The sequence below is a fragment of the Silurus meridionalis genome, chromosome 2 (assembly GCF_014805685.1).
Source record: "Silurus meridionalis isolate SWU-2019-XX chromosome 2, ASM1480568v1, whole genome shotgun sequence".
Taxonomy (NCBI): domain Eukaryota; kingdom Metazoa; phylum Chordata; class Actinopteri; order Siluriformes; family Siluridae; genus Silurus; species Silurus meridionalis.
The window spans coordinates 15,121,132-15,137,963 of record NC_060885.1 but is presented as its reverse complement, the minus strand read 5'-3'; the positions used below and the strand labels follow the sequence as shown (position 1 = coordinate 15,137,963).

At 39.1% G+C, this 16,832-nt stretch overlaps 1 protein-coding gene across 27 annotated transcripts in view; it reads left to right on the top strand.

Annotated features, from left to right (window-relative positions):
• Positions 1–16,832, top strand: part of LOC124401350 (stress response protein NST1-like) — a 225,111-nt gene that overhangs the window by 117,095 nt on the left and 91,184 nt on the right. For 13 of the 27 annotated variants that reach the window (XR_006928555.1, XR_006928558.1, XR_006928556.1 and 10 more), the window contains 2 exons: positions 2,116–2,176; positions 2,460–2,529. The exons of 4 other annotated variants lie outside the window; for them this stretch is intronic. Coding sequence is in view for 18 of the 23 variants with exons in the window: in XM_046873717.1 (XP_046729673.1) it covers positions 2,116–2,176; positions 2,460–2,529 (131 nt within the window). In the remaining 5 variants the exon portion in view is untranslated. The remainder of the gene's footprint in view (positions 1–2,115; positions 2,177–2,459; positions 2,530–16,832) is intronic. 10 more of the 27 variants (XR_006928562.1, XM_046873754.1, XM_046873735.1 and 7 more) reach the window with 1 other exon arrangement.

Genomic DNA, 16,832 nt, shown 5'->3' with positions numbered 1-16,832 from the left:
CAGATTAGGCAGAAGCTCATATGGCACGGTGCCATGGTGGGGGTGATGCTGATGGGGCTGCTCCTATCTAAACTGCCTAACCAACACGACTGGCCATCAAGCAGCATTCACTAAACCTCTGTTTTAACCAAATTCAGGGAATGTGTGTAGATTTATGAAAATTACTTTTAAACACAGCATCTCTTTGAGACCGCGGCCCGTCTGGCCATGAAGGGGACCCCGCTGTGCGGTTTTAATGAAAGATCATAGTAGCCCTCTAAGACCGTCAAGTGAGCTGCGCGCCCTGTAAAGCCCAAAATAATCTGTTTTACTTTTAATGGAAGCCATTTTATATTCATTAAGATCAAAATGCTGAATCTTTTTTTTTTTTTTTTTTTTTTCTTTTTTTGGGGAAATAGCTGGCAAATTGCAAAGCTATTCCAGTCACAGCTTGAGAAGCCAGGGGCCCCACAGCTTTTCATCTGCTTCATAAGTAAGAACAGGCCTAATATCTCTAATGTGCTTTGATGGAGCAGAGACCTTCACAGGTGGCAGAGGAAGCAGTCATCAAGCTTACAAGTCAAAATATCAAGTCCCCTTTCAGCATAGCCATTTCTTTCTCAATCACACACACGCACACACACACGCACGCATGATCACACACACACACACACACACACACATACATACACACACCTTTCCCTCACTTTCTTCCTGTCTGATGCTTGCAGGTGTGAGAGAATGGGATAATTAACTCTGACATGTCTCAGTATTGTCTGATGAAATGGCTGCTACTTGGAGCACCAGTCTTCCATATTTACCTATCAGCCTCCTTTTTATGCTAATTAGTATTATTTCTTCTCTGACACCCATTAAGCCCGGCTCACAGAATTGGAAAAAAGGACAGGCAGCTTGTTTCCGCTGGAATATTCCCATGCACTGGTGTAATTATTATTATTTTGCAAAATAGGACAAGACAGTATTTAGTATCTGTCTAACACTATGGATCTGAAGTGATGAATCTTTTTGCATCCCTTTTTTGCTTTTTAGTACATTACTTAATTACCTTCAGATTATAGTGTCTACTGTCTCTAACCCCAAATGTTGTTGTTGACTAATAGCATAGTAAATATTTCAGCATTTGGAAGTGTGTGGCTTTGCACCTGATACTGAGTGTTGAGTTACGTATGAGCACTGTTTGCAATGATGTTCTCCCACTGGCCAGCAGAAGGCACAGTTGTTGCATACCCAAATTTAATGCAGGCACCCCTGTGCCCTGGTCCCAGCCAAACCCCAACCCCCCCGAGTCTGCTGTCTCTACAGCTTCACAGTGCTCACATCCAATCCTCAGGCAGACAAACACCAAACCTGGTTTTTGAAATACAAAAAAAACTGTGGCATGTTTACAAGTTCCAATATCTTGAGTTTGAGTGTAGAATGCATGGTTCCCTTCACATGGATGGCTACCTTCAGCTTTCCATGTGTGTATACATACATGTGTGTGTATGTGTATGTGTGTCTGGCATAGATAAGGGAATGCGATAACCTTGTCTCTCTCTGCACATCTCCGGGAGTAAGGTGAGTGTTCCTGGTCCTGCCAAGGTGCTGTTTAATGGGCCTCTGAAAACACTCTAAAGACAGACACAAATGTGTGTACGGGCACAGGGCCAGTGCAGACTCACTGATCTTAAACAGGAGGAAGGTTGTGAAGGAATGCTCGAGGACAAGCCTGCTACAAGGAACAAGGTAGAAAGAGTGAGAGAGCGAGTGAGAGAGAAAAAAATAGTAGGTGTGTAAAAACAAGGGAGGGATACTTTCAGATGGCAAAAGCATGGAGGAAAGAAAGAAAGGTAAAGAATGACAGGTGGGACAGTAGAAGTAGTAGTGAGAACATAGAACATGCACTCTCTTGTATTTACTGTTAATGTTTCACTTTACACCAAAGTTAAATGGATTACAAAAAAAGGGAAATGTCTAACGTTGCTGATTTTTCAAAGTACAATAATGTCTTGACCCTCAAATTCCTCCTGTAATCGGAGGCATGCATAGCAAAGAAATGTGTGGCATCAGTTAAGCATGCACAGTCACGTTACCTGTTTATTTTTCTCTCTCTCTCTCTTTCTTTTTGCATAAAAGGCCACCTTAATCCTGAAGGATTCCATTTCCTGCAACCAAAGAGTCCAAAGAAATCAAGCAGGTATGAGAGAACTATTTTAAAATACACACACACTTAAACACACAGACCTGCTTCACTAAAAGATTTCCGAGCTATTGGGGCACAATACAGAAGATTCACATGTTAACGGAAATTGGTAACCACAGACAAAGTTGTAAAATGAACACAGTTTTTAAACTAAATACAATATTTATTTTGAAGTGGGAATGTACTCAGATCTGTGCATTCACAGTCATTAAAATATTCATGAAATTCTATTTATTACTTGTCCATCATATGCATTATGTATTCTTCACCCACTCAGATCTTTGCAGTTAAAGAGGATGAGGAAAAAGAGAGAAGAAAAAAAAATTGACATAAAAAAACATAAAAAGGTGGGAATCAGATCACATCTTTTTCTCTGACACCAAAAGGGAGGCAAACTTAATTACGAGGCATTGAGCTGCAGAGAGCACCTTTTCTTTTTGTTTTATTTGATTTCTTTCTCTTCTCTTCTGTTTCACGTTTCTCAGAATAAGATACAAATAGACGGCGAGCTGGCAAACTGTGAATATGGCACCCACATATCCGTACACACTTGTTCTCGCTTTTCTTTTTCTTTCCCTGCGTTCCCTCTTTATCTTCCTGATGATTCCAAGGTAGGAGAAACAGCAGCTGCTAGTGTTGTGTGTGGAAAATGCGCCGCTGTTTTGACAATGGCAGTAAAGTGGGGAAAGTGCCGGGCCCTTGTGTGCAGGTCATCACTCTTAATGCAGAGTGTGTCATCAGTCCCGGGGACAACAGCAGAAATGATGTGGCTGATACATATGAAACAGGCATCATGCATAAACATGGGGTCCGGGGGATGGGAGTGGGAAAGATGGAGGTGATGGAGGTGGTGATGGAAGGGGCACACAAGTCTGGGGGGGCTGAGGGGACGTTGCCGTGGGGATATTGCTTCAGCAGGCCACAGTCTGGGTGCCTTTTCACCCCTGTTTATTATTCATGAGCTTTGGGGCGGTGTAATAAGCCACACCTTGGCTGGGCGGCCGTGGCTAAGTGATGGATCGTGACAGTGCTGATGGAGAATATATCATGATTAAGATCAAATACACTTCCACGCACACATACACACACTCTCTGAAGGACTGCGCAGCAGACTTTATTTGCCACGGCATCAGTATCATCACAAGAACATTCATCTCAGACGCAGGGTCTCACGTGACCTGAACAACTCAGCGGAGATGCTAAGTGATGTTTGTATTCTGGATTTTGCATACACGGAATACATGCTTATGTCTGTCCCCTAAAACAGAGGTTTTTTTTCTAAAACCTGTTTCATCAGTGTTTTTTGAAAGTCCATCAAAGCTGTGGCTTTTCAGTAATTATACCTTTCCAGTTAAATCTTCGATGTAACTATCAGACTATCATATTTTTATATTTACTCTGTTCAACCTTCACCCATTCCAGGTGATTCATTTAATAGAGGTTTAGACCTTTTGATATTCCTGCATGCCTGAACTGCACACAGCAATGAAACAAACAAACGAATAAATAAACATACCTTTATTTCGTTCTTATTCCTCATGGAGTTTGCTCACATTTTGAAGGTGAAGCAAGATGGCAGATGTTGATTTGTCTCTCTGAGCTTCTAATACGATTTTAATCAACAACAACAAATAAAAAGGAATTATACAAAAATGAAAATCATTGACAGGATCACTAGGCACAATCGGCGAAAGTATGGCAGAAACTTTCACTGCTGTAATTTCATAATAGTGTTTTTTTTTTTTTTATGATATCATAACCTCACACAAACCACCAACATACTTAACTCAGTTTTGCTTTAGTTACTTGTGATGTATTTTAATAGGATAAATCCTGTTGATCACATCTTTTATTAGATCAGTGACCAAACCACAGACTCTTACCACAAGGTGACCACCAGAGACCACCAAATTCCTGAAGGACCCCCTTAATCCCCCTTCAAAAGCCATCAAATAGTCAATGAATTAATCAGTGCTCACTTACACAGTTATTGTCTTATAACTATTCACTTACTCACTCACTCACACACACACACACACACACACAAATTTACATTTATGACATTTGGCAAACACACACACAATGTTTTTTTTTTTTTTAAACAATATATTAATTATAGCTTTGCTATAACTATATGTGCATATTTCAGACAGCAAGCAATTAGTCAGTTCTCGAAGTTGATGTTTCAGAAGCAGGAATAATGGTGGGCAAGCATATAGAGTTGTGTACTGGCTGGTTCAGTTGCACAGAAAAAAAAAATACTGTAATACAAATTGCTGACAAAGCTAATACACAGCACAGCTTGTTGCATATGGGGCTGTGTAGCTAGAGACCGGTTAGATTGCTCATGCTGAGCCCTGTAAAACACATGCATTAAAGCTGGACCATAGAGCAATGGAAGAATAAGGTCTGGTCTGATTAATCACAGGTACTCTGAAGAAGGCAGACTGAAAAAGACGTGTGATGAAGAAGTGTGATGCTTTGGGCAACTTTCTTCTGGAAGTAAAGGTGTTTTCTTTTTTTTTCTTCACGCAAGCAGACAATGTAAATGAATGCCAATTTGTGAATGTAAGCAAACTAAATTAATGAAAACCATCTAATGGCCAAACTGAAGATAGTGGAATACCAGTAGTAAAAAACCAGGTGGTCATCCTGAAGACAACCATCAGGATCAGAAACAAGGAGCATTCACATAAAAATAAAAACATTTATTTAAACGTTTAAAAAGCTAGAATACATCTCAATATGAAAACTTCTAAATAAACAGAGCTTAGACATATGTTAATGTTATATTAATGCTATATTAAAACTTTTAAAATGGTTTATAATGAAGTATATAATGATCCAATGGCTTTATTGTCATTTCAATCATGTACAGTAAACAGTGAAATGAAACAACATTCCTTCAGGACCAAGGTTAAACACAAACATAACAGTGCAAACGTGTGCAGACAATACATTTCAACATACTATAACCTCTTTTTCACAAATCTTTCATTAATGTATACATAGATTTCCAGACTATAGACTGCAGCTGTTCATGCAAGATCACCTGCTTCATGTGCAAAGCAGTGCATGGACCTACACTCCGATTTGAGAGTCTTACATTAATATTTAGCAGAAAAATGAAAGGAGTGAACTTTTTATATATGTTTTAAAAAAAAAGGCAACATTATTGACCTTGCCTTGTTGAGAGACAAGCTTTAGTGTGCAGGTGAGAGGAATGTGGACAATGGGCCATTAATTCATCAATGCAAAGGGGTGGAGTGGTAGGGAGGTGAGAAAAAAAAAGCAGGCGTAGCCGGTATCTTCAAGCCGCATTCCAAAGGGAGATGTTTTCAATTCACTCATTATAGGGAGGTCATTCACGGTCAAGTTCAATGCCATGGAAAAGAAGTGTTCGCTGTGGAGAGCGCCACCCACACACTGTGCAGCAAGCTGAGCTAGAATTAGGTGAACTATGTAGCCTAATTTTTTGGGCAAATATAGGAAAACTAGCCCTGTGTGCTATTTACATTCCAAAAAAAAAATGGGTGGGTGACTGACTGACTGAAGCAAGGAGAAAAAGAGGTGGACATTAGTGATTCAGGGAGTGAGGTGGGAAGGTGATGGAAACCATAACAAAGTAAACATGCTATCCAGAAGCACAGCGCTGTAATGACGTTATTAGTATGCATGTAGCTGAGCCCAAATGTAGCCTATAACAGTCCGAGCCCCCTTCACTCGTGGGGCTTTTTCCCCTCCCCTCTCCCCCAATAATGGCTTTAGACTCTATTCAAAGCAGGGACCTTCAGAGATCACAGCAAGCAAAAGGACAGGGTTGGGAGATAATGCACATTGGCAAATGGAACATGACCAGCATGTCCAGCATCAACGCAGTCCATTGTGTGGACAGATGATAGCGACTGCACAGAACAACAAAGCATGTCCACAATGGCATAATAAGAGTCAGGCCTCAGTTTAAAACAGTTAGCCAGTATAGACATATACAGACAGACAGACAGACAGACAGCGGGATGTCATATCAGATAGAGAAAAATACATAATTCTGGTCACCTATGGGCCACATTATGCTATTGGGCTTAAAGAAAGAGCTGGCTATAGAAGAATGAGTTGGAGGGTAAGGGGGAGGGGTTATAGTTAATTTACATATGCATGTTGGTGTATATGGAAGGAGCACAAAAGGAGGGATTGGGGATGACATGAGTGATGCACAGAAACCAACCCTCCTTACTTTATCCCTAACCAGACAAACAATACAAAATAATTCATTATGGTCATAAAAATAATTGTAGTGAGATGCTATACAGTGTATAAGCATGCCATGTGCATTCCAAATGGTGTATCCAAAAATATTTTATTCAGCTAAACTTATATATAATCAGTGTTAATATGTATCAGAACTTATTTCACAAATATTTGACCCTTTTTTTTTTTTTTGAAATCACCACCCTATCCTATTACTTATTTCACTGCTTATTAATGGATTCAAGACGTAGCTCTAACTGTCTGATAGAAGTCTTTTAAGCCCTTCCTTACAGCTTTAGCAATGTTTGGGGTCTTCTTCGAAGTATTTAAAAAATGTGCACATGGAGCTGCTCTCTAGAATATTCAGAGTGGTATTGATTTCAGGAAATGGTAATTTCATTTAGTGTACTAAAACAGTGCTTTTCAAAAGCAAGAAGTGGTAGCAATTTCATGCATGATGACTTGCAATGCAGCTTTCAAAAAAGTCATGACATAATTAGCTCCTTTAATGAAAAAAAAACCCTGCAGTGGAGGTGTAGCTGAAAGCTCTGTAACCATAGATCCTCCTCAGTATGTCCCACTGTCTGCCCAAGTCACTTTGAGGTTAATTCAAAATACCAGAATGCTGAGTGCTTATATAATTTTTTTCATAAGGGTAAATTGGGCAAAGATAAACATAGTAGAATTTGTATTTGTAGATGTGTGGATGGATGCTTGGATAGGTGATGACAGTACCGAACTCTGTACTCTGTAATATTACTACATGTGTCATTGTTTTCCTATTCATTTTAACCTCAGTGTTTAGATTTTCCATTTTCTATGCAGCCATCCTCAGCATTTGTGGAAAAGTTTGACTTCTTTCCTGAAATTCTGGAACAAAAAAAATGGATGGTTTTGATTTATTTGTGCATGTATCTGGTCAAAGTGGCAGGGAGTGCATCTTCTGCTCTCAGCTGTGCCATGAATCTCAGGCTTCGCTGGCCAAAGTCAACTGGTTAGGTCTGTTATATAGCCTTGGCAGCAGGATGATTGAGGAAGCCAATAAATTCAGCAGTAGCCCCTACTGTCAGGGGCCTTTGGAGCTTCTTGCTTATGTGGACTATAGACACAGCAACATGCAGGGCACTACACAACACTGACACCCAACCCACTTCACAATTTGGATTTTCTGATCTGGACGTAATCTGTCACTCCTCTCCGATCTGGACACCTGCAACTTAGTGGACTTAAGACATCATCTCTCCGGAAGCCATCGTCTTTTAGAGTCCAGGCCCACAGAGGGAAGTCTTCTGCCACTAAGACCTCCAGAGCTCAGCCTGTTTGAACTAAGCCTTTGAAGGTTTAGCCTTTCAGGGGGCCAATGACAGCCAGGGCTGAAAAGAAGAGTGTGAAAGAGAGAAAAAAGCGGCCATAGCAGTGTACTACAGCACACAGGAGCTCATTGCTGGAGCATCATGCACCATGGGCTGCAGGGTTTAGCTAGTGTCACATGCTGAGCTGAAATGTGTCATATTTTATACTTTATACCTCTTTTTCTGCTTCTGGGGTTAAACCTCAAGGTTTATGTTAAATATATATTTATTTCACATCTCTATTTCACTGGATCTGAATTATTACAATGAAAGGTTTGCATGTTGTTTTAGAGTGACAGTGATTAAATACTGATCCCTGCACTCTCTCTCTCTCTCTCTCTCTGTGTGTGTGTGTGTCTTTGCTTCTCTTGTGTGTATAGAAAAAAAAGGTCTCTCTCATTCCTCCCTCACACTTTTCCCCCTCTTCAAAACGCACACACATTCATCGATTGCTGTGTGTGAAGTTATCCAAGGGGAAGGCATCATGCTGAAAGTTAAGTGTTAAGCCACGGTCTGAGTTGGTGTGAAACACACTCTGATATCTCTGGGTCATATTGTCCGCTCCTGCATGAAACCAGACATACACTCACTCACTGTCTTGACACAGCATTTCCACACCGTCTACTCTTCAAAGCAATTCTACGCTGTCAACATAAACAGGACAACTTACATCGTATGAATATTGCATAATTGAATATGTATAAACAGTCCTCTGCCCATGTCAGACTGTCAGCCTTTCCACAAGTTTAGATTGTTATATTGTGGCACTTGTTTCACTGTTGGCCCCTTTAACAGCACTATGCCTGGATTATATCCTGCTACACCTATAAGATGCTTTCGATAAAAGTGTCTGTAAGTATAAGCATTGGTGGTGCTTTTGGAATGTGGGTGGATTTTCTGTGAAGAGGGCATGTAGAGTATGTCGGATGTAGAGATGCATTGTTAGGTCATTGTATAAACCAGGATTATGCTTCATCATGAAAGCTTCTCATGCTTCTTGGGAAGAGCTTAAAGAAAACTTTTGAAAGGTTAGTTTTTTGTTGTTGTTGGTGTGTTTATTTGTTTGATTTAGCAAACATTTCTTTGCCAACTTGGGTTTGCCAACTTAGAAACACTGCATTTGCTACATTGCTGCAACATTCTAAATCGCTTTATCATACAAAAAAATTCAGCTCGCATCATCTGTCCCTCAGCAACACATCTGGTCATGAATTTTTTTGTATCACCAATTTCTATTTTGCTAATTTTAGAATGTATAAAATACAGTTTGTTTGGTACAATCTGCACAAGAAGTGTTGAGAGAGCCTGAAGACTCATACATAGGTCAAGAGCTGTTTCCAGACTAATCTGTCTTCTCAAGTTTTAATAAAAGTGATTTATTTTTTTTGTCTCTGTATGTCCTCACCCCTGTGTACTTTGCCTTCAGTTCTCCACAAAGCACTGCTCCTCCTTACTGTTTACCCTAACAGTCCCGGCTCCTCCTCACCAGAAGAAACACATTTAATTAGAAGGAGTTAAGTTGTGCCTTAATTAAGCAGCAGGATTGCACTCTCTTTGTCACTTGGCTTTTCTCCCTCCTCCTGTTCATAGAACAATGAGTTCTGGTAAAATGTAATTTGCTCTTTGTTAAGATTTCGATTTGGCTCTTTCATGGCAGTTGAAACGGTAAGAGAATCAAAGCTGCACACTTTCTCCTTTTCTCTTTTGCGCCTCATCCTTCCGCATCTCTAAAGCTTAAAATATTGTAACCATGGCAATGACAGTTAGGAATGAAGGAATAAAAGAAACCATCTCATATATATATATATATATATATATATATATATATATATATATATATATATATATATATATATATATATATATATAGTAGGATTAATGTTGAAACATAAGACACGCAGCACAAAATCAGACAAAATCCTGGTCAAAGCCTCACAGATTTTGCTCCAGCCAGCATATCCATGCTGCACAGCTTTCACGTAGCATATGATTTGACAGTCTGGTCATTTTTGACTTATTTCTCTGTGTGCAGTATTGACATGTTGACATAAAGTGGTTTTCCAGAAAGACAGTGCCTATATTTCAATCAGCATTAACCAAAACATTGGACCATAGTGAAGTGGTAAATGCACAAGTGACAAGTACAGATGTAGAGCCAGACAACTGTAATTTCTCCCTATGTGATCTGGAAGCTCCGTAAGAAAAATAAACATTTAGAGCAGCGGGGAAAAAAATACTCAACTCAAAAAAGTGGAAAGGGGGAAATCCTTTGTTTGTTTTGTGCACATTATAAGTCTCTCTTATTGTAGGTCTCGGATTTTGGATTCTCTTTAGATTTTGATTATATTGTTAAAGCAGATAAGATGGGGTTTAAGTATAATTTCAGTTTGTAATCATAATAAAAAATGATCAGTTGTATATAGCTACACTATTTGGACAAACTTTTTGGGGCTTAAATATATTGATTTTTCCAGCCATATGTTGTTTATCCCCAAACTGTTACCATAAAGTTGGAAGCACACAAGTGCATAGGATGCCATCATTAGATTTTCCATTCACTTAAATGAGGACACACAAACCTGTTCCAGAATGACAATGCCCCTGTTCAAAGTGAGCCCCATGATAATATGGTTTACATGGTTTGTTTGCTTTAGGATATATTGGAATGCTGACTGTCCCCAGACCTCCTCACTGTACATCAGTACCTGACTCCACAACCACACATCAAAATCTAGTGGAACATCTTCCCAGAAGAGTGAAGGTTATTCAATCAGCAAATATGGATCATATGTAAAATGAGATGTTTAAAAAGCACATACAAATCTTATGGCCCGGTTTTCAAAAAACATATATTCATATAGTGTATATATTTTTTAGTGAGTGTTCAGAAAAAAAGTAAGAAAAAAAGTAGGGAAGAAAAAAAAATGCAGCTATAACTATTGTCTAAAACTTGGAGGTGAATATTGCACCTGAGTCACATGAGAATTATAAGGTTGAATTATAATGCGTGACTCGGAGGAAGACCTCTTCACCTGTGTGTCAGAAAACCAGATCTATGTGGCATATAAAGGTGGGAGCATCTGTATTCATTGGCAGCTGACTTCAGTCTATCAGGCAAGTTGGGAAGCTCATATCTTCTAGGATGAAGCTGCATGGGATGCGGCTTATTGCAGATTCATTTTCAAATCCCTGCAAATAAAGACAGGGATTAAGCATTCAGAAAGCGCAGGCTTGGTTGCTGAGGTGCATCTAACATTCTTAAAGTTGTAACAAGTATTTCTTAAAATGAAATGTGTGAGGAAAGTGGGAAAAAATGGGAGAAATGGATGTGCTACTTTGCCCGAATACATTTTTCCTTCTCTGTTTATGGATGTGTTGCTCAAGTGAGGTTTTTTTTTTTGGTTTTTTTTGCAACGGCAGCAGAACAAAAGAGACCAATGTTTCTTGGGAGAGAAAATAGCGTTTTTAGCCCTTTTTTTTGGAACCGCTTGTTTTGTAGCAAGCAGTGGAGAGACGAAGAGGTCCGGTATGCTGGTGTTTCACCCTAATGCAATCCCTCTGATTATATGAAGATTACACAGATATAATGCTACAGCAAGAAAAGATTTTTTTTTTTTTTTCTTTATTAAACTTTCATAAAGGTTTATACCGATGATGCATTATGGATGAATCAGAAGGTCAGAACAAGATCATAAACTCTAATACACACTACATCTGGTTCTACCTCAATCTCAAACACGCACAAACACTGCAAATCAAATCACGGGTATAGTGTTAGCATTTTGCTCTCGTTGTTTGTTGTGCAAGTGCCGAAAACCTGTCAAGTGTATATATATATATATATATATATATATATATATATATATATATATATATATATATATATATATATATATATATATATATATCTTTTTAGTCAAGTGGTGTCCTTTGAACTAATAAGCGCAGTCTTGTGTCTCCAAGGCACTGTCAGCGCTGCCTTTGTTCACGAGCCAGCATCTGTGTGGGTTGACACTGAAGAACAGTCCTGCCCTGGAATGGAAATAGCCATGTAACCTGGTTTCAGGTCAGCAAATGAGTAAAATACAGTCACATAATTTTTTCCTTGCATTAATAGCTCACTTGTTTCTTCTTTAAAGCTCGAGATCCTCGCCCTTTTTTATAATTGCTTTCCACCACTTTATTTAGTGCCAACGTTCTAAGACAAGTGCAATATGAGAGGAATTGCAGCTCTGCATAGTTTGGCTGATATTGTCAAAGAATTCCTCAGATCACTACACACTGCAGTAAAGGCTTTTGCTATGAAAACATTTGTCTCTGGATTTTGAGCAGCTATTGCTTGCCCTGTTTTTATCCCCCTTTTCCCTTTTCTAAACCATTACAAAATAAAGAGAGGCTGACGAGAAAACTACAATAGAAAGACAATAATACACTGACTTGCCAAGTCAAAAACACACTAGATAAATATTTGGATTTGGGTACACACACTGACCACAAGATATGTATGAATAGTGTCAGTGTACACTGGTATAAACTGAATGTACTGAGTGTCTAGATCAGTGTCATGCATTTATGTCTGTATGTGTGTAAGAGCTATGCCTAGGCTTGCCCATGTTGGGCTTTGCCTCTCAAATTCTGTACCTGTGTATTTTTTTTTTTTTATAAAAACAAAACAAAAAAAAAAAACACCCAGACTCCCTGCCAGGCCCCCAACTGAGACTCACCATCAGTCCCAGCGAAGAACAGGACTGTACCAAAAAGTAATTCACACGTCTCTTCATTTGAGTTATTTATTTGATTAGGGGTGACGTGGCACTGGAGGCCCGGGAGGTGCGGGAAGGCCAGGTATTTCAGCCGGGACTGGCTGCTCCAACAGGCCTGGCAGAAGGATGAGATTGGGGTCCTGCCATCGCAATCTTCAGCTGCCGCTAGCTCCAGGGGGGAGCCTGCGCCTCCTACTTTTAAATAGAGAGTGGAATCTTTTATCTGCCTGTATTACTATCCCTATTCCCAAACGCTGCCCAGCTGGCCTGCAGAGCTGCTTCAGCCCAAGTCATTATCGCTCCACTATGACTTGTCACTTTCAGATGACTTGATATATTTAAATGTAACTGGTGATTGCTGAAAAGCAGAAAAGAAATAGATGTATCACCAACTGATGGGGAGAGGTGACATTAATCTAACCGGTGTTCCGCCAGGGCTCTCTTTTTTGTGCGTCTTTCTCCTTTAATCTGTCTCTTTCTCTCTGCTTCTTCACATATCTCTTATTTTGCCACTGTGGGTATGAGGGTGTGTGTGTGTGTGTGAAGGAGTTTTGCATTGAGCTTACAATTGCCTCAATTTGCAACACCGACCTCACAGTGTATATAGTGTCATATAAATGTTCACACACTCCAAAGTGTTTGAACTAGAGCCCGGTGTCAGTGTGAGGCCCGTCGGACTAAAATTCAATTCCACACTTTAATAAATAGTTGACAAAACCATGGCGTTTTTACTTTATGCGTGAAGTTGTGATATAGACATTTGTTTGATAGTGCGTGGTGTGATCAAAAACTGCAAGAGGAAAGGGTTAATCCAACAAGACCAGTCACGTCACACCTTTCCCTTGATGCTCCACTCCTGCTCAGGGTATTATGCCCAGCTGCTGGATAAATCCACTTGACTTATCTGAAGGATTAAATTATTTACACATTTAGCAAAGACTCAAATACGGCCAAGCCCACCGCCACGGCCTCATGAAGATTTAATCGGCATAATTTCTTAACGAGAGGGCTAGAGCAAATCTGGAGGATGAGCCAAGAGAAGCGGGATGCCGTTGCCCATCTTGTTTGTGTCCTCTGTGAGTATAGATGGGAAAGAAAAACCCTAAATGGTGGGAGTGTTAGAAAGTGATTGACATACAACTGAAGCCTATCCGTCAGAAGAATTGTCTCTTCACTTGTCCTGTGCCACATCTGAAGCGCTCTTGTCACCTTGCGAGTTGTCACTTCAAAGACAAATTGTCAAAATAACAGAGAGAATAGTTTGTAGCCATGCACATCAATATCTAGCATTGCTACCTCAATTTTTATTCCTTTAATGTGTCTTATCGTATCGTATATGCAGTCATGTTATATAATGACCTTTATGTCCGTGATCTCGCCGGCTGTTGATTTCACAAAGTGCATTGCATATGTCATAGTTCGTCTCTGATGTCACACAGGCTGGCTGGAATTTGGTCATCAACATGTCTGAAATTTTCACCTGAGTCTTTTTTCCCCCTTATTGCTTCTGCCTGTTCTCTATGCCTTTTTCTCTCTTCATTCTGTCTACATTCTTTTGCTTTATCATTTCTCACTCTGAGACTGCCACACAGCGTTATGTACAGTCTTTACTCTTATTTTCATTTTTAAAGCAGCATGTTGTGCCTCGGAATCTTTTTCTTTGTTTGCATAAATACCTGAAGCAGACAAAACATCTCAACAAAGCAGAGAAGTGTTGGAAGGTGAATGCACATAAATGCCATTTCTGCAACATTTTAACTATAGAGTGCACATATACTCATTCCAGCTTTAAAAAATGAATTATATTTTTATATTAATGTGCTAATTCTGGTTAATTATTCTATTTAGTCTATAGTGTAGTCCTTGGTCATTTATTGGATAATAACAGTCTTTTGCACTGAATTTTGTGGTTTACCAAACATTGCTTTTCTGCTTAAAATATTTAGTTTGGCAAAATAATTATATGTGGTTTTTAAATCCAGTCCTGATGGTCAAATGTTCTGCACATTTTAGTGTTCAATCTCCTGTAACATATCTGAGCTACTCATAAGAAAAAGCTTTATAATAATCTGAAGATCATAAATTTGAATAAGTGAAATACTGAATTATTTTTTATTTATTCAGAGCTGAAATAATGAGCTTCAGAGATTAAAATGACAAAATGTTCCAGTGTTTAAAGCGATTTTACTGATTTCTCCTTAAATAGAAATAGTGATAGTGTTGTTCTACACCTAAGCCTGCTTTTTTTAGTAGTCTGATACTAAACGTACATATACTGTGCATTAGGGTACAGGAGGAAGGGTTGAAAAACACCAGCTTGTCTGTGAGAGCGCTAATCTGCACTTGAGTCACATGTTTCGAGTAGAGACGGTTTCTTTTTATGGAAAAATCGTGCACATTTTTTACGAGGTTATGCATTTAAAGGTGCAAAAATCAAAGTTGCATATATTAAACACAAAAAAAGTGGCATCAACTTGAACCTGTATTATTATTTCATTATTTATCAATCTATTTGTTTGTTTCTTTGATAATAATACAATTATTTTATTATTTTTCTTTGACAATTTTTAAATTATTAAATTTTAATACATGCAACATGTAATGCTAATCACATTATTATTCACAAAGATTTTAATTTCCATTTATAACTCTTTTCTAATTTTCATTCCAACTCTACTGACAATAATAAATGACTATTTTGTAATCATTAAATGCTTTTTTTCCCTCTTCAAATTAATTTATAAAGGGACTTGTGAGGGTGTTGAGTGCCTTCGCCTGATCTTAGTGAAAGAAATTGCAGTGTGACCAAGGTTTTCTCTGGTATTTACTTTGTCCACTTCAGACATTTCACTCTCAACCTGCTGCTGCAGAGCCACTTAACCTTTTCTGCAAAACTTAGTGTAAATAAAATATTCACCATAATACCCATTCAGTGTCTTTGAAGCATTGCTGACCCAGGTGAACCCACAAGTTCCCACAGAATACAGGTCCTTGGAGAAAAGCTGAGTTTGTATTTATATATATATATATATATATAAAAAATACAAACTAAGCGGTATATATATATATATATATATATATATATATATATATATATATATAGGTGATGATTTTAAACTTTAGTGGAAGTTTATAGACTTTTTTCCATAATTGTGTCATTGGGCACACATGGAAAAAAAAAAAAGAACCCAGTGATGTAAAAGCACTTATCCTCTGCTCTCTGTGTTAGTAAGCTCAGAGCTTGTTTCAGTGTTGTTTCGTCAGTTCCCTTTTGGAGCTTTAATATTAATGCTTCTTGTAATTATCACCTTGTATGCTAATGTGGAGACAACAAAAAAGAGTGGCCTAGTGCAAATGAACTCTAGCTCACATCAATGCAATTAAACTCACCTCAACCTGCGTTTTTCCTCACCACTTCATCGACATGTGGGAGCGGCTTGGCTCAAACGTGCTTTGTGTACAGGACGAACTGGAGAAGGCAATGATTAAAGCGCGACTGTGTAGAGGCACTTTGGCTCGGGCCGTCTGGAGCCCCGCTCAGGTGGAGCAGAAGGCTAATGATCAGATTACAGTGATTGGCCGCATGAAATAAACATGGCGACGGCAAGGGCGCCTTACCTTCGAGGTTTGTGAATAAGGGAGTGAGGATTCAGCAAGCTGTGTAAGAGTGTTTTCCCCGTCTTTGTGTCTCCTGAGGGTGAGGCTGGCCTTTCATGCTAAACACTCTTTCCCTGAGCTGTGCTTTACTCAGCCTGAATCTGTTGAACTGGGCTCTTCAGTGATCTGACGAATCAGTCAGGACAAGCTCCTTATCCCTCTTCTCATTAGCTATTCCTTTTCTCTCCTCACATCCTTTTAACACCTTTATATCGCCCTGCTCGTGCACACACACATTACATCAACACACACACATGCTGGATATATATTCCTTCATCACACTCATCTCGCACTCTTCTCAGTGTTGCTGTGTTTTCCCATGCTCTCATTCTCTTAACTTTTGTAATAGATCTTTTTTTGTGTTTTTCAAATCACACGCATAGAGGCCCACCTGCACACATATAGGCGCACGCACACACACATCCTATTTCAAGGCAAAAGGTATTTTAGTAAGCTAAGCAGTCAGAAATGTACAAAGTTGCTCGCAATAATCCATTCGTTCTGTTCTGTGCTGATTTGGGTAGTAAGCCTGTACAATTATTTAAATCCGGGCGTTTAGTTGCAGCATACACCTCGCCACGGGGCTCTGCCTCTGTAATCTTGCCTTTGGCCTTGCATTTCAAATGGAAT